General features: G+C 46.7%; 1 protein-coding gene across 5 annotated transcripts; it reads right to left on the bottom strand.

Moving 5' to 3' along the window:
* Nucleotides 1-123: 123 nt before the first annotated feature.
* DPP8 (dipeptidyl peptidase 8) lies at nt 124-26,674 on the bottom strand. Of its 5 annotated transcripts, none has more exons than XM_083475032.1 (21): nt 26,390-26,471; nt 25,924-26,001; nt 23,078-23,351; nt 22,304-22,416; nt 20,332-20,505; nt 18,487-18,655; nt 17,497-17,607; nt 17,173-17,301; nt 16,562-16,623; nt 15,389-15,489; nt 13,080-13,257; nt 11,495-11,654; nt 10,360-10,439; nt 8,760-8,912; nt 8,252-8,387; nt 7,067-7,212; nt 6,817-6,963; nt 6,312-6,464; nt 5,045-5,187; nt 2,896-3,007; nt 124-520 (listed from the first exon to the last, which is right to left on the bottom strand). In XM_083475032.1, exons 2-21 carry the CDS (start codon nt 25,960-25,962, stop codon nt 395-397), a joined length of 2,706 nt encoding a protein of 901 aa, XP_083331158.1. In that variant the 5' UTR covers nt 25,963-26,001; nt 26,390-26,471; the 3' UTR covers nt 124-394. The 5 variants fall into 5 exon arrangements, with proteins under 5 accessions (XP_083331158.1, XP_083331159.1, XP_083331160.1 ...); XM_083475033.1 differs by having other exon boundaries at nt 26,386-26,449; XM_083475034.1 differs by lacking the exon at nt 26,390-26,471 and adding an exon at nt 26,160-26,387.

The following is a 26,674-nucleotide window of genomic DNA, read 5'->3' as shown; positions in this document are numbered from 1 at the left end:
GGCTGGATCCGGCCCCCAGGCCTTAGTTTGCCTACCCATGGTATAAAGTTTTGGGTAAGCACACTTACTCTGGAGTGTGTGAACCACCCTTAAAAGAGAAAAAAAAACCTCTGGAATGCCAAGTAGCACAGATGTTGACTTTCTTTATTTACATTTAAAATTATTCGTTTGCTGTACAGCGTCGTCTCCTTGTATGGCACCGGGTTGACTTTTTAAAAAAAATAAGGAGAAATAAAACGAAGCAAGGCCGAGGACGTGTCGACTGATCTGTGTGGGAAGCAGGCACCAACAACATGACGCCCCTTTCCGAGGCGTTTGGTTAAGCAGCTGTATTTGTCTGTGCTGAGAGTTCCTGGAAGGGTGGGCGGGAGGGAGGGAGGGAGGGGGGGTGTCATCAGTGCTCTGCCTTCAGCACGGCCATGTGTGAACCCAGATTCTCCTGGAGGTAATACAGGAGGTGCAGTTCATAGTGTTCTCCAGACTCAGGGACCCTGATGCTGTGCCTCTCTTGTGGATAGATCTAAAGAAAGGGGGGGAAAGGAGTCAATTTTCCTTCTTTCTTGAGGTATTCACATAATCTGCTGCTTCAGATGTCTTGTAAGGCCTTTATCTTTTTGCCCAGGCTTTCTTTGGCCCTGCCTTCGCTGTCTGAATTCTCATTTTTAATATGCTTTTATAATAAACTGCTTTGCTGGTTTTAAGTTCTATCACTGCATTATTGTTGCAGTGATATTATTGCTTTTGTGTCGTGCGTTGCGAGGTATCTTTCTGAATGTTTTTGGCCTACAACTCCCATGATCCCTAGCTAGCAGGACCAGTGGTCAGGGATGATGGGAATTGTAGTCTCAAAAAACATCTGGAGGGCCGAGTCTGAGGAAGCCTGGTTAAGAGGTTTACAGATGCTTCTCTAAATGCCCCCCAATATCACATATACAACACAACACGACAACGGCTAATAATAATAATAATAATAATTTATTATACCCTGTCCATCTGGCTGGGTTTCCCCAGCCACTCTGGGTGGCTTCCGATGAAATATTAAAATATAGTAGTCCATCAAACAATAAAAGCTTCCCTAAACAGGGCTGCCTTCAGATGTCTTCTAAATCCCCCCACAAAAGCATCTGACCCACTCAGCCCACCCGTCCCCCTGCAAACAAAACATACTGCAACCAACCAAACACAACCAACCAAGCTCTGGACCCTCCATTCTCTTGCAGTGCCAATAAAAATAAATATATATGTATAAATAAAGAACCTACCCATGTGATGCTGACGCAAAAGCACTACAAACACTATGCAACAGAACGAAATATCATTTTCGCCCCCCACAACCGATCTCTCTCTCCCTCTCTCCTTCTTCCCCCAAACGCACAATGTCTTTAACAATCGTGTTTCATACCAAATGTAAACGAACTGCGGCAAAGACTCAATGAATTGAAAGTGGAGACGCTCTACGTACTTTCTCTTGTTGATTTGTTGGTTTTATTACACAAGAAAATCTTTAATAAAAACTTTAAAGGGGGGGGGGGAGCTTTTATAGAGGAAGAAGCAGGAATCCTCAAACTTTGCCGGGGGGCACATTTGGAAATTGCCCTTGGCACCTCAAAGCAACCATTTCAAGAGAAGAAAAACTAGAAACGCTCGCAATTAGCACTGGTAAAAAAAAATAACTACTAAACTAAATATAGCCAAGGGAATTAAACCAAAAGACACATTTTGGGTGAATTGGCATCCTTTTCTTACATACAGTGCTAAAGAGGAAAATCCTTTTCCACGATATTCCTTTTTTCGTTTTGTTACTGTGATTGCATGTGGTAACTGGAACCATCACACCACTAAAAACAGAACAACTTCAGAGATCTAAGCACTGATGTAATGTAACCTCACATATTCAGAAAGTCCGGAAGGGTAAGCTTTGTTCTAACGCTACGGTTGCTGTTTTGTAATTTAAGAAAATAAAGTTTTTGTTTTTGTTTTTTTGCAATGCTCAGAACCATAACAAAACAAGCAAAACACCTACACACCCCGCAAAAAGCCCAATAAAGCACAGACAACAACAAGAAGTAGGCACCCCCCCAACCAACCTCAACTGTTTTGATTAAAAAATTTAAAAACTAGAAGGAACAGGAGTGGTTGGTGGGCAGCAGAAACGATGGTTAAGAGCAGGGGTCAGCAAACTTTTTCAGCAGGGGGCCGTTCCACTGTCCCTCAGACCTTGAGGGGGGCCAGACTGTATTTTTTTTGGGGGGGGTGATGCAAGAGCACCATGAGCCCCGGTGGCTGCTTACCTGTGTCTTGCGAGCAGCAGGGGCTGGTGGAGGGACGATGAGCGGCGTGTGAAAGGGCTCCGGAGAGGGGCTGCTTAAAATGGCAGCTGCTCAAGTGCTGCTGCTGCTGCTGGCACCAACAAAGCCCAGCCCCCTTCCTCCTCTAGGCAGGGCGGGGAGAAGCCAGGAGGAGGGAGGGAGGAGCCGCCACTGCCATGGAGGGAAAGGGAAAGAACACACACGCTGGCAATCCACATGGCGGTTCCCAGGCCGTCCGTGGGCCAGATCCAGAAGGCAATTGGGCCTGATCCGGCCTGTGGGCCTTAGTTTGCCTACCCATGGTTAAGAGGTTCGGAGAAGGCCAGGATATGAAGCCTTTGTGGATATGAAGCTTATCCTAGCTTGTTCCGAAGGCACTAACCACGGTTTCTCAGTTGGGACAAAACGGTAAACTATAGTTAATGGAAGACTCCCTGGTTTGTTTGCTATACTGTGAAGGGAAAAGCAAAGGAGATGTGTATATGACTAAAAGGCATGTTTGTATCTGGCTGGGGCTGATGGGAGTTGTAGTCCAAAATGGGTGGGAGGGCACCAGGTTGGTGAAGGCTGCCCTAGAGCATCTTACCTGTAGATCGTAAGGCTTTGCAGCCCGGACCAGAAAACTAAGCAAGATGCTGGTATGTGCAAAATGAACATTTTCATCGAGGAATCCATGCAACAGTAACAACCGGTTGGGTCTGAAAGGACACGGGGAGAAACAGTAAGCCACGCCTTCAGCTCGTTTGAATTAGAATTTCTTCGAATTCTGGTATCGTCTGAAGATACCTATGTAGCTAATACCAGAAGGGGAGCGTGAAATAACAGACCCACAGGGTTGGAATTTCCCCCACTGCTTTATTTTCCCCACAGCCCATTTTAATTGTTCAGAAATAGAGAGAGATTCATAAAACCAATTAGTAACAAAATGCAAAACACAAGTCATACTGGGCAACTGAAACCTGGATCTGAAAATCAGAGTGGCAATTATTTTTTCAGCTGACTATCCCTAGGAAGTGACACAGAAAGATCTTTAGGCCTGCTAAATGAATTATGTTAACTTTTTCCAGTGTTTTTTTATTCAACCCTCCAGTTAAAATCTAAATAATGGAAGGGAAGCTTTAAGCTGACATGTTTGGGATTCCTTTTTTAAAAAAAATAAAGTTGTTGTTTTTTAGAGTTTATAAAGAGAAATACAAAACAATCTCAAATATCCTTTTTGTCCAACGTTATTCTAAGTAAAATAAAAACATGACAAAAAAAGAAAAAAGAGATAAGAAGAGATAGAAAAGAACTTTCAAGAGGACATAGAAAACATGCAATTCAGAGATTAAAGAACTTCCCATTCTTAGTCTGTCCACTATATATAATCATTTCATCCATGTTTAGGATTCCAACAAAATAATTTCCAAACAAAGTTTTGAATTAGCTAGTTCATCTAAATCATGCGAATATCACAATCCTATCGATGACTGCTTATAAGTCGTATTAAGTTCAATGGAACTTACTCCCAGGGAAACACATATAGGAGGGTTGGGGAACTTGTGGCCTTCCAGTTGCTGCACCCCAACTCCCAATGACTCCTGCAGCCAGCATGACCAATGGTCAGGGATGTTGGGGAACTGCAGCAACTATAGGACTACAGACCAGCCACCCCCGGCACAGAAGATCACAGCTGAAATGCACTTAAACTGATTTCCCCCTTGTAATAAAACGATTTAACTACTTTCGGATGTTGGGCTAACGGTTCCCATATCTACAGAATATGCCTGTTCTAGTTTAGTTATATACCACTTTTTGCCGCAAATGCCAAGAATAATTTATGGGGTAAACCTCTGTGAAGCAAAGCAAATCAAAACGACTGTGTGAAATCAGATCTCTCATCGATTTAGGACAGCAGAAATGTGTTCTAAGTTTTCTGGAAAACCCACATCGCTGATCCCAAGGCTCCAAAACAATACAGTGGTACCTCGGTTACATACGCTTCAGGTTACATACGCTTCAGGTTACACACTCCGCTAACCCAGAAATAGTGCTTCAGGTAAGAACTTTGCTTCAGGATAAGAACAGAAATTGGGCTCTGGCGGCGCGACGGCAGCAGGAGGCCCCATTAGTTAAAGTTGTGCTTCAGGTTAAGAACAGTTTCAGGTTAAGAACGGACATCCGGAACGAATTACGCACTTAACCCGAGGTACCACTATACACTTCCTCCAGCCTCCCATCTCTCCATTCACTGTCCCGGAAGATTTAAACACAGAATTTAAACCCCAGGCCAATAAGAAAAGGTGGGAACGGATGGCAGAATACCAACCTAAGTCGGAAGAAGCAGACGGTGTATGTGTCTGTATGGAGGAGCTGACAGGGCCACTCTAGGCTAGAAGACACAATCTTCCCTCTCAAGCCCTGTTAACAACAACTGTGGCTGATCTACAGCCAGCCACTAGGGTGGTATGTCTAATTAATGCACTTAATTAGACTGGGGCTAATTGCGTAATTTGAGGCAGGGGGGAGGTCCGCCTGCAATTTCTTGAGGCAAAAGTTAATACTTTAATGACAACAAGGCTAGAAAAGCAGATTACTCGTAATGGGCCGTGATTATGTAAATGCCCATTCAAGTTTATTAAGTGGTTCTTTACTACCACGCAACCGTTTAAGCATTTAATTAGGCAAGAAACAGCAGCGCTAGGTCGGAATGTAGCACAGTTGGGGGTGAAGGGGGGGGGCAGGAACACACTTACTCTGAAGGAAACTTATCCGCTTGCATAGCCACAGAGCCGAGGTAATAGCCCTGTTCGTTATTATCTGGGTGACCCATGTAGCGCTCGGTGTACCCTGTATCGTAGAAGAGCCACAGGGTGACTGGGGCACCAGCAATGGCGACCTATGGGGAAGAAGACGGTCAGTGTTGTGTTATTCTCATTAATGCATTTATTTCATAAAATGTACATATATAACACTGGATTGTTGGGGGGGGGAGGGAATATGAAAGCAGTCTGCAAAAAGAATGAAACAATGAAATTATCAGTAAAAAGAAAAAGTTGAAAACCCCAATGGCAGCTTTTGTGTAATGTGACTCCCCCCCTTTTTTAATATAATTTTCATTAATTTTTCTGTTTTACAATTTCAAACAGACATTTTACATCCTTAAGATATCAACGACTTCCTTTCTTCTCTTTCCATGGTTCATTTGACATATCTTATATCCCTCAGACCTTGTGGATGGCCGGACTATATTTTTTTGGAGGAAATGAACAAATTCCTATGCCCCACAAATAACCCAGAGATGCATTTTAAATAAAAGCACACATTCTACTCATGGAAAAACATGCTGATTCCCGGACTGTCCGCAGGCTGGATTTAGAAGGCGATTGGACTGGATCCGGCCCCCGGGCCATAGTTTGCCTACCCATGCCGTATTCCGACATTGTACAGAATGGACCAGCTGATGAGATGGTATCTGTTGCAGCCGATTGGCTGGGTATATAAAAGACCACCTTTCAAGTTATCCAGTTCCAAGTTTTATGCAACTTTATATAGTGGTACCAATACCTTTCACCATGGGCAGAGATGACCAACTTTTTTATTTTTTGAGGCAGGCACTCATTTTCTCCTGACTGAAAGTGAATTTTTCCATACAAACTTGACCCCTTGCAAACGGGATTCTTTGGGGGAAGGACCATAGGTCAAGAAGGGTTGATCACTTGCAGAGGGTCCCAGGTTCAACCCCTGGCAGCATCTGCAGGTAGGGCTGGGAAAGATTCCCTGCATGAAACCCTGGAGAGCTGCTGCCAGTCAGTGTTGACAATACTGAACTGGGCCAATGGGTCTGGCTCAACATAAAGCATCTTCTTATGTGTTATATTTACAGATGGTACAATCAATCCTAACAAGACTTGAACTGTCAAATGAACAGCACATCTTGCAAAAGATGGAAATGGAAACACACAACACACACACACACACACAGAGACACACAGCCGGCTGTCTTGTTGTACATTATCCTACCTTGAAGATCTCTGGCTTCTGCAACAAGGCCATAAGGGAGAGGTATCCCCCGTAGGACCAGCCATGAATGCCAACCCGGTCCAAGTCAATGAATTCGTATCGGGAGGCCAAGTACTGCAAACCTTCCACTTGGTCACTTATTTCAATTTGTCCCTGTTGAAAGAAACCAACCCCCAACCCCCCAAAATAATATTAGGCTTGGAAAAATAATGGCATCATGGACAATGGGGAGGGTGAAGTGTCATCATACACAGGGAAGGGTTAACATTACACTCCGTAGCTGTTATTCCCCGCCCGCCCCCCCCAAAAAACAGAATTAGGCTTGGGGGGGAAAGCCTTCTATGACCTCCAATGCAATGCTTTTTCTGAACCTAAATACAACTGGGAAAGGAGGGATGAGGCCTCTGAGGCAGAATTCTATGAGATTATCTCATCTCTTAATAAAAACGCAAGGTCGCAGCACTCAGATCTGTGTCAGGACTTCTGTACCCACTGAGCAACTTACCATCTTATATTTAAAGGCACCTTCGAACTTCAGACCGCGGTGGCAGGATCCCCTGTTGTCAATCACCACCACAACATAACCAAGGGAAGCTAGGGTGTTCAGGCGGAAGTATTTGACTCCTTTAAACCGGTTGTTCACAAGTTGCACCTGGAAGGAAGCGCAGATTAAACGTCTACATTGCACACACGGGGACTGATTAAAAACAGCATTTTTTTATTAACAGCTTCCAGGAACAATGTTATCAACTGACCTGGGGGCCCCCGTATATGAAGAGTACTGTGGGGTACTTCTTCCCGAGTTGTAGGTTGTGGGGCTTGTAGATCATCCCATAAAGCAAAAACCCTGAGGAGCTCTCGAAAGAGAAGATCTCGGGCGGAACGTAATCTGGGAGAGGCCCTGCAAGGATGCAAGCACAGGTGTCGTTTGCGTTCGGCATGGCAGAGCGGAGTTGGCCATTATATCCCAACGCTGAACATCCACAGGTTCCCAAACCCTTCAGTCCAACCCATCTCAATAACCACAAGCCTCAATTTAAAGCAAGATGTATTTAGCAACAACTTCAGATGGGTGTGTGGGTGTCCCTACTGGCATCCAGGATGTCACAAGTACTAGCCAATAGGTGCCTTCAGATGTTTTCTAAATGTCAGGTAGTTGTTTTATCTCTTTGACATCTGATGGGAGGGCGTTCCACAGGGCGGGCGCCACTACCAAGAAGGCCCTCTGCCTAGTTCCCTGTAGCTTTGCTTCTCGCAGTGAGGGAACCGCCAGAAGGCCCTCGGCATTGGACCTCAGCGTCCCGGCAAAATGATGGGGGTGGAGACGCTCCTTCAGGTATACTGGGCCGAGGCCATTTAGGTTTAAGTCTGTACACCCCTGAATAAAATCAGATTCTGACTGCACAACCACAATCCTTACACCAGGAAAGGGGGAACCCCAGTCAGATGGGCCAGAAGTGGCCCTCCAACCTCATAGCCCTCAGGAGCCTCCCTAAGCCACTCTCCTCTCTCCAGAAAACCAGTCCCGCATGGCACCCTCCTCAAATGCTTTTGCCTGGCCTGGAATGTGGAGGGGTGTCTGTGTGTGTGTGTGCGTGTGTGTGGAGAAACCTCTGACTCTGGCTTGGCCTACCAGACAGAGGCCATAGTTGCATCTGTTGCTCTGCACACCAGGGCCCTGTGGCCCGCTAAAGGCTGCCCATGAGGGAATATGGCCGTTGGGATGGAAAAGGTTCCCCATCTCCACCTCACGGAGTCCCACCAGTTTTCAACTGGCTTCCTCACATGAGGAAGCACTGCAAAATTCCTTCAGGGTGCTTTGTAAGAATTGGTTCACACGTGAAACGAACCGACAAATAAAGGAAGAGTTGTCACAGAGGATGCATGAGGGCAAGGATGAAACAAGGCTCAGGGACAGCCTGGCGCCATATCCGAAATACCTGCAGAATCTAAAATGGTAGCCCAGAATTCCTTGGACCTGTTGGAAATGTCATCTTCGAGGCCGGTCAGCTTGTAGAGAGACACCTCGTGAGGGTTCCTCTGGTTGCTGAATTTACAAATCACCATGTCGCAGTTCTAGAGGGCAGGAGGAGAAGTAAGTGACCACCTCTGAAAACCAGCTTGGGCCTACCAGGCAATTTCCCTCAAGGTTTATGCTGCCATCACATGGTGCTTTATACCATTTCCCTGTTAGTTTCCATTTTATATTTGAGCTTCCACCCAACGTAAAAGCCATCTCCGGAAATGTTGTGGAATCTCGTAGACGTTTAGTACTCGTGCCTGTGTTAATTGGTCCCAGAAATAATCAGTTTGCAAACCAATTAACCCATAAAATTGCAGGAGTAAAGTGATGAAATTCAGGGTTGTGCATCAGCGCACAGTTCCTTCCTGCTATCTTCATGTGGGAACTCAGCACAGAACAAAACCACAGCGAAGGAGGTGAAATACCTGACTGACGCAGCAGGCGTGGGAGAAACCAGCTTCTGTCAGCCGCTTGATCTCCGCGGGGTTCTCGTAGTTAACAACATACAAGTGATGTTCCAAGGGGGAATCCTTTGTACCTTCAAAATATACCAGTTTTTTAGCTTCATCGACCCGGATCTGATAAAAAAAAACAAACACACACACACAAAAAACACAGAAGTGACCCAAGTTTGTAGCATCAACAATTCCCAGGTTGGATTTAGTACTAAGTTCATTTCAACTGCCTATGTGGAAAGCTAATTTAAAACCCAGGTATACCTAAAGGAAGAAGTTACACCCCACTGCAGCCTCCTGGCTCAGGAAAAAAGCTCTCAGGTGAATCTTGATGCTGGCCAGAGAATGAAGCGGTAGGACAGACTATACCTCTCACTGCAGGGCACATACCACTTCCGACTGCAAATCCCTGCAAACTGAGGACTAGCACATCAGGAACAAGGGGTCTATCTCAGCACAAACTATGCCAACTATGTTTGATTTCAACTAATGGGGAGCATTCAAAAGATGTGTACTCCTCCCTGGATGAATACTGAGACCCGTGTTGCCAACTTTCTTTTTTTAAAGAGGCTTCTAGCATCTGCAGAACCTGAGATATGAAGGAAAACACACAAACACTATCCTCGTTTTCTGTTTTTGTGGGAAATTAGCCGACTTCCCTCCCTTTCAATGTCTTGTTTGCTCCCACCCCCAGAAAGATACCTTTGGACACCAATGCCCCTGCTCAGGGGAGGAGTGGGAATTCCGAGACCTGCAATGCCTGTTTTCCCTCCATTACACAACTTCAATTGCATGTTTTTCCCCACTTCGGATTTCTATGGGTATGTCCCTAACAGGACGTGAAAACAGGGGCTGTGTACAGATTCCTGAGCCTCTGGCGGGGTTGCACAACCCCTGTGGCTGCTTCCTCATGCCCCAGTTACTTTGTAGGGGCCACAGATCCATGGAACCAAGCTGCAAGGTGGCGTGTCACAGGTAGGAACACCACTCTCTTGTTTGTTACTGGAGAGATCTGCTGTGCAGCTAACTCGGAGCTGGGCTTTCAGTGTGGCTCCCCCTGTTCTGTGTAATAGCTGCCAAGTCAAGATACAACAGGCACCCATTTTTTTCTGCAGTTTCTGGAAACAACTGAAGACATTTCTCTGCCAACAAGCCTTCCTAACCAGACAAATTGGTCGCTGCCATCGGCGTCCACATTACATTGCGGTTCGAAAAACACAAAACAACCCACCCCCCCATCACATCCTGTTTTTAGTTGTTTTTGTTATATTTTCTACACTGTTAGGTTTTCTACATTTTACATAAGATATGCATGTGGAACATGAACAATAAATGACAATGGCAACAATGAACCTAAACGATAATTCCACACAAATCTGTGACTGCATTGTCTGTTCTGTTTTTCACTATGTGGGAACTGAGGTTGCATTTAAGTTTCCCCCCTTGATCAGACTGGCTTGATGCTCAACCCATGTTTCAGCTCATGCTTTTGGGGAGAGGTCAAGCACATACTTAAAATTCCCGAATGCATTTGCCAAATTAAAAATAAAATAAAATTGAAGGGTCTTACATTGGACCCGTGTCGGCCAAGAACTTCCCATTCCCCACTGGTAATTGGCACCTCTTCTTTGATGGGACACAGGAAATCACCTGCAAAAATCAAGATCAAAATTATCGGAATGTCTGCGCGGTGGCAGGGGCTGATGGGAGCTGTAGTCCAACAGCAGGCAAAGGCTGCTTATGGGGCTGCTACAAGACCCTCTCCTGGGCTGTCACCCCACACACTTCTGAGGGCGGCGGAACAACCCAGAGGGCCCCCTCTGCTGATCTTGACATGCCAGAAGGCTGGTAAGGAATCACAGAATTGCAGAGTTGGCAGGGACTCCAAGGTTCCTCTAGTCCAACTCCCTGCAAGGGAAATCTGGGCTTTACAAGCTGTTGTTTGGATCCTTGCCTGCCCAGCACGAGGCAAGCCAGCCAGTTTCGGCTGTCAAGTTCTCCAGTCTAGATTACAGAGAGAAAATGCAAATTGTTGCTTCGTTTGCATACAGTGGTGCCTCGCAAGACGAAAAGAATCCGTTCTGTGATTCTCTTCGTCTAGCGGTTTTTTCGTCTTGCGAAGCAAGCCCATTGACGGATTAGCGGATTAGCGCTATTAGTGGCTTTTAGCGGCTTATCTGCTGATCGGATCAGCTGATAAGCGGCTTAGAAAAAGGGGGGGGGAGAAAAAACCCCGCAGGAACTCGCAAGGCATTGTCATCTTGCGAAGCAAGCCCATAGGAAATTCGTTTTGCGAAGCACCTCCAAAACGGAAAACCCTTTCGTCTAGCGGGTTTTCCGTCTTGCGAGGCATTCGTCTTGCGGGGCACCACTGTACTGTATTCCACAAACGTTGGGTACCGGTCTAGACAAAGCAAAGCACCCGCACTTTCCATATCTTTCCTCTTGGGCTACTGAGATTCCTTACAACACTTCAAACTCATCTTCAGAATCATAAGGACTCGCAGCTTACTTTAAAGTGGGGCGCAAGCTGACTTGCGGAAGTGCAAGATGCTTACAGCCCTAATCCAAGCCTAATGGGCCACTGCAATGCTGGGATGCCAACCTGAAAGAAATCTCCTAAGAAAATGAATTCCCTCAGCCACCTGGTGCAGCTTATTCTATTTCATTTGAACTTAGGAGCAAAAACAGCCAAAGCTGGTTACTTGGAGCAGGGAGTCCTCCACTCGAGCGCTTGTACCGGCTCTCCTTTAAAACAGTTGTGATTCTGTACAGGTGGCGGAATCCTGTTTTGCACTCGGAGGCAAAGATAAACTCTAGCTCATCCTCATTGGTTTGGGGGAAAACGTGGAAGATATCGTGGACCTGTTGGAACACAGGAGGGTTGGAAGTTGAACCGAAGGATGGAGATTGGGCCCGTTCGCACGCAACTGTAAACTGAGGTTTAATATTATGCGGGCAAGCCTAGTCAATGCAGAGCAAAGCATTTGCCTCCCACACCCCTTTCTTTCTTCTTCCAGCACAGTCATGGCAGAGTCTTTTTTCACTTTTAAGGAACGCCAGCTTCGTGTGCTTTATGTTTGAACCAGGAATCTTGGTTTAATAATAAAAATAAATAAATTTTTATTTCTACCCCGCCCTTCCCGGTTCAAAAAAACCGGGCTCAGGACGGCTAACAACAAATTTAAAACACTTAACTGATGCAACAAAAAACAGCCTAAAATACAGTATAACACGTGAATAACAATAAATTCAGAATTTAAAAATCAATTTAGGGGGGAAATCCATTCAATAAACATTAGATGATCACCAGGGCTAGCTGGCTAAACTAGTCCTATTTGGGCCAGCAAGGAGACCAGGGGAGAATTAGCTTGACACAAGATCTGTTTAGTTAAGGTTTGGAGGTGGCTTGCTGTGAAACCTATCCGTTTGTTTCAAACCAGGATCCCTAGTACAAGCAATTAAAGCTAAGCTGGGATTCTTTAAAACTGAAACTAAGCTCTGTCAAAGTCTTCCTCCTGGACACAAAGCGTTAAGGCTTGCCAGCGCACTGCAATGGAGCACAGTTTAGTGTTACCTGAAAATACGGTCACTAGCAAAATCAGCGTACCCTGAACAACTCAGTCCTTCAGCCACCTTTGAGGTGCCTTCCTCCCAAAATTCCCCTGCCTGTCCAGTCATTTCTTACACAATCAGCACCTACCATCCCCTGGAGCCTGTGTGAGCTATTTCCTGTAGGGCAGGCAAACTGACAACCCACTTTCATTTAGAAGCTGCAATATTTGTCGAGATTCTGTAGCTGACACTTTCCCTCCATGCAGTTATAACGTTGTCAATAAACGATGACATCACACTAGGGCGTGGCTGAAGAACCTCAGACCCAGGAACTGAACGTGGCCCTTCAGGCCTCTCTAGCCGGCCCTGAGGACTTCCTGTAGGATCCGCCCCTTCACTAGGCCACACCCCTCATCAACCCTGCTTGTATCTGGCTTGAATGTGTCCTTGGACTGTGGCAATGCTTCTTGCTTGCCTGGATAGAAAATCACGTGATTAAGCGGGGCATAGGCGAAGCCTCTGACGGGGGGGTGGCCTGAACTTAAGTCTGTTGCACAAAGGCAAGAGCCACACCTGTTGCTCCACCCACTATTGCCTCTTGCTCCACCCACCACTAGCATGCGGCCCCCGGACTGTTGCCCAGGTGGCTGAATGTGGCCCTTGGCCTGAAAAGTCTCCCCGCTCCTAGTCTAGGGGCTGCTAGCAGGACTTCGCTCAAGGGGATAACATTCTTACATTTATCCAAATGTCTGTTGTTTCCTCATAAACAATCAGCGGCGTGACAGAGTCAGGCACTGCGTCGATCAGCTTCTGCCTCTCCATGGCGTCCTCTTCCACGGGGATAAATAAAGCGGGGGGAAGGAGCACAATTTGAAGCCGTGTTTGAGAGCGATCAAGCAAGATGGCCCAAGCACTGTGGACGGAAGGGGGAGAGCTTCGGAACATGGCAAGAGCTGCAGCTGAGCACTGCAGTCGAAACACCAGCTCCCACAACCCCAGCTGGAGAGATCCGAACCCAAGTCCCTGTGGATGCGTTTCCGAGCACAATTCCAAGTGTTGGTGCTGAGCTTTAAAGCCCTAAACAGCCTCAGCCCAGTATACCTGAAGGAGCGTTTCCATCTCCATCATTCAGCCCAGACACTGAGGTCCATTGCCGAGGGCCTTCTGGTGGTTCCTGCACTGCGAGAAGCCAAGTTACAGGGAACCAGGCAGAGGGCCTTCTCGGTACTGGAATGCCCTCCCATCAGATGTCCAGAAGATAAAGAACTACACAACTTTTAAAATACATCTGACGGCAACCCTGTATTGGGAAGATTTTAATATTTGATGTTTTATCGCCTTTTTATTATTATTACTAATATTCTGTTGGGAGCCCCCCAGAGTGGCTGAGGAAACCCAGTCAGATGGGTGGGGTATAATCATCATCATCATCATCATCATCCAACAAAGAAGAAGAAGAGTTTGGATTTGATATCCCGCTTTATCACTACCCTAAGGAGTCTCAAAGCGGCTAACATTCTCCTTTCCCTTCCTCCCCCACAACAAACACTCTGTGAGGTGAGTGGGGCTGAGAGACTTCAGAGAAGTGTGACTGGCCCAAGGTCACCCAGCAGCTGCATGTGGAGGAGCGGAGACGTGAACCCGGTTCCCCAGATTGCAAGACTACCGCTCTTAACCACTACACCACACTGGCTCTCCGAGATTTGGACATTGAGCTCAACAAAAAACAGCTATGGGCTATGCAAGGGTCATTTGGAACAACTGAAGAAGGCTGATTTCATATCATATCCATCACAAATATGTTGTATTATAAATGTTATTGTTATTTATTTTGGAATGCCCCTTAATCGGCTCTTGTCAGGGGACTGCCACCGGAACAGGGGAGGGAGGCAGGGGGATACAGAGAGCCTCCCATGTTGTTGAGGAGCAGCGCCTGGTCCAGCGGTGGAGAAAGCCACACCTCCAGTGGAGCAGAGGGGGAAGGGGGCAGCCGAGCGAGGGGAGGGCTCAAAGATGCTACTGAGTGCCTAAGCGCTTCATCTAGCCCGGCTGGCCAGGAGACAGACATGCCATTTCCGTCGCCCAGTTTACGCAGAGGGGTGAAACATAAGGAGGGGAGGAGGAGATTTGGGGTGTCTAAGTTCTTATGCTGGGGGAGAAACCAGAAAGGGCCACTCCCGGAATCTGCAAGTGACTAGGATGGACATGAACTTTGTGTTTCTGAACTGTAGTTTGCACCAATGAAACCTGTAAAAGACAGGTCGGAGTCCTGCCTGGTTACTCGCAAGCAACCACCACCAGCACCTGACAGGTCTCAAAAGCAATACAGCAAACTGCTTAGAAGCATGTTAATGGAAAGGGATCAAAGCATCGCAAGAGGTGTTGAAATTTTGAGAGGTTGGATACTTACAATGGAGTGGTCTCAGGGTGCACATTTTTATTTATTATTATTACTATTTATTACTATTATTATTAAATAAAAATGTATTTAAAATTTATTATTATTATTAAAATAAATAAAAACTAAAAAAGAAGCATATCTTGGCACTAAGCCGTATGTACCGTAATAAAATTTATTTATTTCATAGAATCATAGGATTGTAGAGTTGGAAGGGACCCCAAGGGTCATCTAGTCCAACCCCCTGCAATGCCGGAATCACAACTAAAGTATCCATGATAGGTGGCCATCCAACCTCTGCTTAAGAACCTCCAAGGGTTTATTATATCTGTTGACCACCTTCTTTCCTCCAAGGAGCTCAAGGTGGCAGACATGGTTCTCCACTCCCCATTTTATCTTCATAACCACCCTGCAAGGTAGGTTAAGCTGAAAGAAAATAACTGGCCCAAGGTCAAGCCCAGTGAGCTTCATGGCCAAGCGGGGATTCGAACCCTGGGATCCCAGGCCCTGGGCTGATCCTCTAACCATTACGCCACACCCAATAATAACAAAGCCCTCCAACACCAGGAGTTTGCCTCCTGCTCAGAACAGTCCAGTTCCAGCCAAGAGCTGCTGGAGAAATGCAGGAAACCGTACAAACACGCACTATTTCCCCTCTCGGGTCCATCCTGCTCGAGTGATATACTCCACGCCTTCAAACAAGATCTCGAAGGGCTGGACGAGTTCCTTGTCAACCACATCAGAAATCTGCCAAGAGAGGTGAGGGTGAGGGAAGTACCGTTTAGAAAAGCTCTCCCAAAGTGTGCTCTGGGACTGCTTTTAAGAGGTCTTAAATAAATTTTATAAATTGGTTTCTCCATTGTTGTTTGCTACCCTCCGGGCTCCTCTGGGAGGATGGGCGGCATTCGCATTTAATACATAAAATAAAAATATAAGCTAGCAATTTCAAAAATGACTGTGATTGTAATTCATTACTGAATGGTTTGCACAGTAGTGGACTTGTTTCAGTTAATATGCATCTTAATTACATTAACCCCAAAATAAAAGGTAAAGGTAAAGGACCCCTGGATGGTTAAGTCCAGTCAAAGGCCACTATGGGGTTGCGATGCTCATCTCGCTTTCAGGCTGATGGAGCTGGCGTTTGTCCACAGACAGCTGCGACAGAGCAACGGGAGCTCCCCCCGTTGTGGGGATTCAAACTGCCGACCTTCTGATCGGCAAGCCCAAGAGGCTCAGTGGTTTAGACCACAACGCCACCCGTGTCCCACAATACATAGGCATTAATCCTACCAATTTGCATTTTTCACTCTATAAGACACGCTTTTTCCCTCCAAAAAAGTAAGGGGAAATGTGTGTGCGTTTGCCCCCTCCTCAATTAGTCCCAACAATAACCCTGGGAGACAGGATGGGCTGAGAGGCAGTGTTTGGCTCAAGGTCACCCAGTCTCCTTCATGGCTGAGTGAGAATTTGAACCCTAGTTTCCCCCAGCTCCTTAGTCCGACACTCTAACCAGAACACCACACTAATTTAAAAGATTTTTAAATGGCTATAATGCAAACCATGTGAAATGTACCTCCCGTTTTGCAGTGCAAGAATCCAAACCTTTGCCCCTCCCCCACCGCCGTTTAGGCATGTGGCCCCCCGAGGATTTGAAACAAGGCAATGTGGCCCTCAGAACGGGAAAGGCTAGCCACCCTTGTCTGAAGGGGTGCCTCATGTTTCTTGCCCCGTTGGCTTTCCAGCAGTTTACCGATTTGCCACCAGGCTAGACAAGTCACCAAACTGATTCAAATGAGGCGAAACAGAACATCAGACTTACTCTGCCCTCAGCGTTGATGGTTATTTCAGACAGCTTGAAAGTTACTTTGGGGTTAGCGGTACCTAAAAAAGAAAAGACAGCAGTCAATGGTCACTAAGGAATGGCAGAATTATTTCAGGGCAGTGTCCTAAAAATTGGCATTTTCTGCTGCTGCCCCTACACATGGAAATGGCTTTTCAATTATTTGCTTCCGACACCTTGTAAACATGTATCTTTTTGCACAAGCTTTCCTTATTCTATAAGGTTGGATCCTGTGCCATTGATAATTTTGTATGGCTCCTCCCCCTCTCTGTTTTTACTATATTGTTTGAGAGTTTCATGTTGATCTGACCACTCAGAACATTTTAAAATTATGAAGTGGTTTGGAAATTCTCTTAAAAAGTGAAATAGTAATGCAGGGCTGAACCCAATGCTAGTCCTACTCAGAGTAGGCCTGTTGAAATTAACGGACGTTGCTAACACAGACCCATAAACGTGAGTGCGTCTAGCACTTTGCTGGATATACTGTAACCCAAAGCAAATACATTTCACACTGAAATGGAAAGGAACTGCTGGTGGCTTTCACTAGGATTAAACCGCCCCCATTTGAGCCATAGCACAATCTATCTCACCGGTTTTGGGGTACCGAAAGGAATCTGTCCTCCTTGTCTCCAACATGGGGGATGTGACATGAATTATCTCCACCTCCGACTCGTCATTCTCTTCATACAGAATTCTAAGGATTTTGCCTCCACCTACAGCTACCAGAAAGATGGATGCAAAATGAATTTCAAATGGAACAAATGCAAGGTTCTGCATTGGCAGGTATAACCAGCTGCACAAATATAAGATGTGGGACATCTGGCATGTGAAAAGGGTCTAGGGGTCTTAGTAGACCATGAGTCAACAGTGTGATGCAGCACTGAAAAAGAGTTAATGCTATTCTGCATACTTACTCATCTCTGAATCGGGACACCACCAGTAGCCGGAGTATCTGTCAAACTCTTCCTGTAGCACAAAGGTAGCAACCCCAGCAGACTTGGGGTCCTCTTCAATGTTGGCAAATTCTATGAAGGCAATGCCAAGAAACATTATTTTTCAGAGAGAAGAATGCCCATGGAAAGCTTGAAGCATGCATTGTGACTCATAAAATGTCCATTATTGTAGCTGGAATGTCAAGGACTCAACCCCACAGGGGGGATGGAGAACCCCTCTGGCTCTCTGGACCAGGCCCTTAAGAGGGTCAGCTTTGTGGGCCCGATATGACGAGTGGACCTATCAAAATTCATTGGATATCTTAGAAGTCTCCACCATGCTGCTTTAAACTTCTAATGTCGGAGGTTTAAAAGGGGACTGCAGAGGCTCAAACAGGAGCAAGGGGAGTTGTCTTAACAATCTTTGCAAAAGCACTCTTTGAAACAGCCAACCTCCTTCTCCTTTAAGCAACTGACTGAGTGGGTTGACAGAAAAGCCCCCTGCCAACTGGCTAACTGCACCAATATTTAAAAGAGCAGGAGCAGCTGCTTCAAAGAGTGCTTTGGCAAAGGGCTTGCGCTTTGCAAAAGCACTCTTTGAAACAACTCTGCTTCTCTTTTAAGAGTGTGGGAGGAGTTCAGCAAAGGCACCTTCCTGAAGTCAACAAGCAGGGAATTCCAAAGTGTAGGTGCCACTACACTAAAAGATCCATTTCTTACAACTGCAGAATTAGTATTATGTGGCACCTGTAACAATGCCAGTTCTGCAAACTGAAGCGGGCACAATCTCTACAGACCCCATGCCAGAGACTGATGGCCCTCCTACTCTGTTGGGGCATCCTTGCCCGTGAGGAATGCGTCACCCAGTCGGCTCACGTGTAACTCCCAAGCCACTTTTGCCTCCTCACACTGCCCCACTCGTGCTGCCCTCGACTTTCTTCTGCTTTTGTCCCATGCTAAAGGCAACCATACCTTTGTGTACAAATGTCAGCCTCTGTTCTTCTTTGGTTGCTAGATTGGAGATCCAGATGTCATTGCTATGGATAAAAGCAATCCAGTTTGGATCTGCTGGGCAGAGCTTGGGATCCATCCGTATGTTTGGACAGCTCGTCTCTACCAAATTGGGCTGCAAGGGTTGTTTCTGCAAAAAAAGACCGCAGGAGAGAAAGACGCTGGAAAACAGCCCTTTTGAACTAGTGAACCCTTCCCATGAGGCTCAAGGAATTTTTGCAGAAAGTGTCTGGGATGCCGTAAGAGTCAGCGAGAGTGAATCACCTTACGGACTTTATTAGCTTAGGAAAAATGGAGAGTAAAAGGAGGGGCATCAAATGAACCGGGAGATGTTTCTCACCCTCTCTCTCAATATTATTTGATTATTCATTTATTTCAAATGCATATAACTCGCCCTTCCTTCACCAAAAGAGGCCATAATAAGAAAACCACACAAATGCTGTCGTAAGCAATGTGGCAGACAGCAATTAAAAGCAGCATTTGTTCATTTAGAATAGTGCATGCTACTTTCAAATAAAGAATATTAGAAGTCAATGGGGTCAACCAATGAAGTAGAGGCACAACTTCTTCTAGGAGTGAATCCACTGCTTTAACCATGCACAGTGTGAAGAAGTCCTTCCTTTTGCCCATCAAGGATCTTCTGATACTCAGCTTCATTGGATGGTCCAGAGATCCAGGGCTATGAGAGAGGAGACTGAAGGAAAACTCTTCCAGAAGATCTCAGTTGGTGGGGAAGATCAGCAACACATGGCTAATTGCCCCCCATGTTACAGAGGCCCAATTGGCCTCCACTAGGAGTCTGGTTACACATGGTGGAACACTCTTCCAACAAGAATGTGGCAAGCACCTAAGAGCCTCAGGAGAGCCTGCAGGATCAGGCCAAAGGGAGCCCCTCTAGCCCATTATCCTGTTCTCACATTGGCCAGCCAGGTGCCTCCACGTGAAACCTCCAAATAGGTAAAGGTAAAGGACCCCTGGACGGTTAAGTCCAGTCAAAGGCAACTCATCTCGCTTTCAGGCCGAGGGAGCCGGCGTTTGTCCACAGACAGCTTTCTGGGTCAAGTGGCCAGCAGGACTAAACCGCTTCTGGTGCAACGGGACACTGTGACGAGTGTCAGAGTGCACAGAAATGCCATTTACCTTCCTGATGCAGAGGTACCTATTTATCTACTCGCGCTGGTATGCCTTCAAGCTGCTAGGTTGGCAGGAGCTGGGACAGAGCAACGGGAGCTCACCTGAATTGCGCAGACTCAAACTGCCAACCTTCCGATCGGTAAGCCCAAGAGGTTCAGTGGTTTAGACCACAGCGCCACCTGCTCCCACTCTCCAAGAAGGACCTGAGCACAAGAGAACTCTCCCCTGCAGTTTCCAGCAACTGTCACACACACTTTTGATTTTCAGTTGTCTCTTAGAGACCTTTTTCAATGCAGATAGGCCTATGTAACTGTCTACATTTTTTGATCATTTTGATGACATTTCCCCCCCTTAGTTTTCATGGTGTTTTGCATTTTATAGCATATTGCATTGTATATTTTATTGTGGGGTTTACATTTCAGCTATTTTATTTTTTGTTGTCCCCCACCATGCTATACTGTATGAATTGACAACATATACACATGCTGAAATAAATAAATAAATAAATAAATAACCCCTGAAGTTTGGACGACTAGTAAATAATTGTAACCCACTTCCAGCACTGAGGTCAGGCTGCACTTTCCCTTTAGCCTCCGCCCTCCAGAGGGCACTGTACCTAAAACCCAGGGCATAGAGCAGTTCACAAAAGTGTAGCTTGCCGTCTTTTATTACCGTGAACCCGTGGGGACCTCCATCTTTCACGTGGTAAATCCCACTTCCGGCTTGGAACAGGAAGGTGCCACTTTCTTGGTGATAATCGTAAGAGGCGATACCAACCGTCCCGATCCGCTTCCTTTCCCGCAGCAGCTCCTCCTCCCGAGAGTACATCCCATAATCGAGGCTGGCCTGACCGGGAGAAAGCAAGAGGGAGAAAAACTACAACCCACAGCCTGTGTTTTCTTTTGTTGTTAGGGTGTTTTTTCACTGCCACTGAGGTTTTTTTGTTTTACATTGTCAAAGAAAATCCAAAGTATGATTCAGCAAAAGTTAATTTATGATTATGGCTGCAATCCTATGCAGAATTACATGAGGGTAACTCCTGCTGAATTAATTCTAAGCATTTATTGTATTGTTTACTACATCCTCCCTATCACCACCCAACCCCAGCTGGCATTCCCAAAGCACTTACAAAAAGAGGGGAGGGGGAAATACAAATATTACAAATCGATAAGGTAACCCAGAACTGGATAAAATACTGCACAACCATTAAAGACTCGTGTATTTTTAAAATTTCAGACATGCACAGGAGCAAGATGTGTGTGATACAGAAAGCAGTTGGGCTCAGTTGCAACTTCCTTAAGGTCACAATCCTGTGTTTATTTATGTGGGGTTTAATCCCATGGCATCCAACTAAAGCTGCATTCACACAATAGCTTCTTCCACTTTACCAGTGTTTCTCATTCCATTCATTTCTTCCTTACATTTGAGGCTTCCTTACATTACGCCACTTATGGGAAACAAATGGAATATAGTGCATTTTTACCACTCGTTTCCATGTTATTTGATTCCAGAAAAAAATCCATTTGCAGCCCCCTTAACCCAGATAATTGCAAGGGTAAAGTGACAAAACCTGGGGCACTACACCAGCATACAGTTCCTTCCTGCCTTTTTAATGGGGGAATAAAGCACACATGTGCAGGAAGGGTCAAAATGTCATTGTCCAATGGCATTTGTTGTTGGGCCCAATGACGTGATATGTAGCATGACATGCCAGTATTATTGGTCAAAAAACACAGTTCTATAGCACAATAGGTACTGCAATGCGAATGGAACATTAGGAAACAAGACAGAAACACTAGCATTATAATCAGGAAAACAAATGTGGTATTTCCTCTGTCTGAGTGTGCCCAAAGTAAAGGGGGAGGGCTTGCTTCTGTATACTCATAGTATGAGAAATGAAGTCCCATGGATTCCAAAGGAGGCTTACATCACAATGATCAGATTTCCCCCCATGTAACTGGAGAGGAGTCATCCGACCTGTTTTAGACACCTACATGGGGGCGTTAATTTTTAGAATGCACTACTCAATATTTTCATTCTCGATTTTTTAAACTGCAATATTGACAGGATGCATTTAGTTTCACTTTAGGGTTTCTAATTTGTAGATTATATATATATCAGATTAAATATAGATTAAATATGTTGATATTCAGCTAAATCAAGAGCAGACCCACTGAAACCAATGGAAGTCCCAACAATTTCTGTGGGTTTACTCTTGAGTACGAGTAACAGTGGACATCTCCCATAATAAACAAGCACTTGCTGAATTGTGCCCAAAGACCTCTGCCATGCCTTTTTCCTTAAGAAAACCGCAGCAACCAGCCCGAGGCAAGCTGCATTAAATACTTTTTTAGGTAAATGGAAGAAGGAGCTATCTCAACAAAGGGCGGTTCACCAAATGCATACAAGCAAAAAATATTAGAAATGGAAAATGCTTTGAATTTTTAATTGGCAACGAGTGTAGCTAGGCAGGAGGAGAGCTGGAACAAACATTAGAGCTGCTAAGATTCCCTTGGCTAATGGGCTTTCATCTTTTGACAGCTGCCAAGCTCTCAAACAGGGCATGTCATTACCTGGAAGACTGTCCACTGGAAAAGGAGAAAGGGAGGGGATGAAATGTGTAAGATTCAGGCTAGTCACCTACGTGAAAAAGATCCAAGAGTGGCTTCCACGAGAGCAAAAGAATCGCAGCCTTGTTTATGTTTTTGGGAACTTCAGAATAGAAAAGTGTATTTTCTCTGTTCTCACCGGACATTGCTGAGTATTAAAAAACAAAACACAGTTTGCAATTTATTTATTTTTGCATTAGCAGAATACCAAGCAGATAAGAAAGAGAGAAGCCAAATCCTGTTGGGAGACTTTAAAACCAAAAACTACCATGATTTCTAAAATAAACCCTTTTCGATGCAGTTCTATTTTTATTTTCATTTTCAGTCAGTATCATTTTAACAATTCACTATTCAGCTAATAACGTTAAGAACAAGTAGCTGATTCGGCTTGTAACCAATTCAATTTTAACAAATCTGCACATTTCCCAAAATCTTAAGGAAATAAGAATATAACATGAGCCTTCCTGGCTTAAACTGAGTATGAATCTTCACATGGCATTATTTCCACCACCCCGATAACTGGTATTTAGAGACAGACAGGCTTGGTTTGAACTATACCATGGCTCACTGCTCTGTGAACCCAACATAGGTGGCCAGGAGGACGTCTGATGAGTTTATTCTCACTTTTAAGGGTTACACATGCCAGCTTTATAACTCATGGTTTAAAGCTGGGTTGCTTGGAAACTAACCATGGTTTGTTGCAAACTAGGATCCCTGGTTCATACACGTTGCTTAGCTGAGATTCTTTGAAAGCAACACTAAACACAGCATAAATCCTCCAGGCTGCGTGGGAAGCTGTCAACACTTACCCAGGTAATAGACCCTGTCTGAGTGGGGGCTCTCTGCATCCGTCCTCTTCACAAAGGTGAAGTCGTGGGGCGCCTTGGCCATCAGGCAGCCGTGGTCCTTCCTGGTGTCATTCAGCAGCTTCTTCAGGTGGCTCCAGGAATACCTCTCCACGTAGTACGGTTCCAGCTTGGCCTTCTCTCCAGGCGCCACATTCTCCCTGTGCTCGGCCGTTTCAAAGATTTCGAGCCCTGGCTGCTCAGTCTCCATTGCAGCTGCCATATTGCATGTTGATTCCTGGAAGGGAAAACCCCACAAAACCTCTTTGAGCCACAGCAACCTCTCCCCAGCAGACGGGCCAGAGCGCCACCACATGGACTGGAGAGGTTCTCTGATGTTTCAGGAAGGGAGACTTTCCAAGGCTACGTGGAGATGCCGGGGACTGAACCTGAGACCTCACCTCAAAAAAGGGGTATTGCAGAGCTGGAAAAGGCTGGGAACCAAAACGATCAAGGGGGTAGAGAGATTCCCTTATGTTGCAGCGCTTGGGACCTTTAAGTTTCGAGGAAAGGAGAGTTGAGAGGTGACATGATAGTTTATTTTTTAAAAAAACATGCGTGGCATGGAGAAAACGGATAAGAGAAAAAAATTTCTCTGTCTCTCGTGACTCTGGAATTCATGGCTATCTAATGAAGGTGAATGTTGGAAGATTCAGGACAGATAAAATAAGTACTTAATTCATTCTGGAGGTCCGTACTTAACCTGAAACTGTTCTTAACCTGAAGCACTACTTTAGCTAATGGGGCCTCCTGCTACTGCCGCACTGCCGGAGCACGATTTCTGTTCTCATCCTGAAGCAAAGTTCTTAACCTGAAGCACTATTTCTGGGTTAGCGGAGTCTGTAACATGAAGCGTATGTAACCTGAAGGGTATGTAACCCGAGGTACCACTGTAAAGTCCTTGCTCCCACAGGTAAACTATGGAACTTGCTCAGTGATGGCTACCAACTAGGATGGCCTTCAAAGAGGACTGGACAAATTCAGGGAGGAGAAGGCTATCAAAGCCTGCTAGCTATGCTTTGCTTGCATGTTTGGAGGCAGCAATGCTCCTGAATGCCAGTTGCAGGAAACGGCAGGAGGGGGAGGGCACTTGGGCTCCCGTCCTGCTTGAAGGCTTCCCACAGGCACCTGGTGGGCTCACTGGCCAGCTCCAGCGAGATCCCCTTATGTACTTCTGCAGCTGACTTACAGGGCATCTTTCCAGCCCTACCTGCAGAGCAGGGCAACTAAGACAATCAAACCAAGACTTGTGAGGAACAGCTGAGGGAGTTGGGTATGTTTAGCCTGGGAAAGAGAAGATATGATGGCCATCTTCAACTATCTCAAGAGCTGTCACGTGGAAAATGGAGCTAGCTTGCTTTCTCCTGCTCTGGAAAGTAGGACACAAACCAATGGATTCTAATGACAATAAAGGAGATTTCGAACAAAACATCAGGAAGAACTTTCTAACACTAAGAGCTGTTAGAGTCAGACAGCGAAACAGACTCTCTCAGAAGGTGGTGGACTCGCCTTCCTTGGAAGTTTTTAAGCAGAGGATGGATGCATTATCAAGCTGAGATTCCTGCACTGCAGGGGGTTGGACTAGATGACCCTCAGGGTCCCTTCTGATTCTATGACCCTGTGATCCTTTGCTGTGCCACTGAGCTACAGCCCTTCCTCAGCCCTGGAATGTGCCTTTTGCTGATGCCCCATCTATATTGAACATTTAAAGCTGTATCACACCACTTTGAATAACCCCAAAGAATTCTGGGAGCTGTAGTTTGTTAAGGGTACCAAGTTTTAGTGAGAGATCCCGTTCCCCCCAAAGAGCTGCAATTTCTAGAGTGGTTTGACTGTCAATCATTCTTCCCAGGGAACTGTGGGGATTGTAGCTCTGGAAGGCAATAGGGGTCATGCCATGACTGTGTAAAGCTTTAAATATTTTTGTGCACATAGGGCCTGAATGAGACCAAGAGTCCATCTAGTTCCTTTGACATTGTTTACACAACTCTCTGAGGTTAGGTAAAGGTAAAGGGACCCCTGACCATTAGGTCCAGTCGTGGCCGACTCTGGGGTTGCGGCGCTCATCTCGCTTTACTGGCAGAGGGAGCCGGCGTACAGCTTCTGGGTCATGTGGCCAACATGACTAAGCCTCTTCTGGCGAACCAGAGCAGCGCACGGAAACGCCATTTACCTTCCTGCCGGAGCGGTACCTATTTATCTACTTGCACTTTAATGTGCTTTCGAACTGCTAGGTTGGCAGGAGCTGGGACCGAGCAACGGGAGCTCACCCCGCCGCAGGGATTCAAACCACCGACCTGATTGGCAAGTCCTAGGCTCTGTGGTTTAACCCACAGCGCCACCCGCGTCCCCTCTCTGGGGTTATTTCCATGTTATTTCCCAGCCCCACCTGGGGATGCTGGAAATTGAGCCTGGAAACTTCTACATACCAAGCAGATGCTCCACCATTGAGCTACAGCCCTTCCCCTAAAAACAAAATGACATTTCAGGTCTCGTGTCCTGAACATAAGGACATGTACCAAATCAGACCATTGCTCCATCTTGCTCAGCATCATCTACCCCATGGGCAGCAGCTCCTCAGGCTTTCTGGATCCCTCCCAACCCCACCTCCAGATGCCCGTGACTGAAGCCGGGACCTTCTGCATGCCAAGCAAGTGCTCTTGCCACAGAACCACCAGCCCTTCCCCCTAACAAAAACGGACAGGTGCCTTATAGCGCGTCAGATCATTGGTCTGCCTATCTCAACGCTGCCTACACTGACTGGCAGCAGGTCTGCCGGGTTTCAGGCCGGAAATCTCCCCCAGCCCTACCTGGAAATGTGGCGGGGTTGAACCTGGAACCTTCTGCATGCCAAGCAGGTGTTCTGCTCCTGAGCTTCCGCCTTTCCCCTGCCAGGAGGTGAGTAGGAAAAACAGACGATCACCTCTACTCCTGGGTGGCCAGTGCCCCCGCTGTCCACCCTCTCTCCCCCTTTCTCCGGCCACGGAGGCCAGAGGCGGAGGGGCGTCGCTGCTCTCTGTGGGGGAGAGGAGAGATTTCTGTGTACCGGAGGTGGGGGGCGCGCAAGTGACCCGCTGGCCTGGCCGGCGAGGGGCGCGCGGGGCGCAACCTACTCCAGCCTTGCGCAGGGCGCGGCGCCCTCTCTTGGGGGATCCTGCTGCGTCCGAATGGGGGGTGGGGTGGGGTGGGGTGTCAGGCCTGCTGCTCTTCACCGTCTCCCTGGGGTGGGGTGTTGCTTGTGTGTGTTGTGCCGGGGGGGGGTCCGTCCTTACTCACTCCCGGGGGCGGCGCGTCCCTGGCCGGTTCCTCCTCGTCTTCCTCCTCCTCCTCTTGCTGCTGCTTTGCTGATGTTGCAGCGGCGCTTCCGCTTCCTCGTCTGCCTCCGGCGGCAGGAGCGGCGCCCCACGCCCTGCCGGAGCCCGCGCGCTCCTCACACCGCCCCCGCCGGGCACGGAGGAAGCCCCGGAGCTCACGAGAGAGAGCCAGGGACCTGCTCACGGGTGCGCAATCCGGGCGCAGCGCAGCAGCCTCGGCCGCCCGCGAACGCTGTGGCCCACCGCT

The sequence above is a fragment of the Podarcis liolepis genome, assembly GCF_965112155.1.
Source record: "Podarcis liolepis genome assembly, chromosome: 14".
NCBI lineage: Eukaryota > Metazoa > Chordata > Lepidosauria > Squamata > Lacertidae > Podarcis > Podarcis liolepis.
The sequence above is the reverse complement of the archived record's forward strand: the minus strand, read 5'-3'. Positions and strand labels throughout refer to the sequence as shown.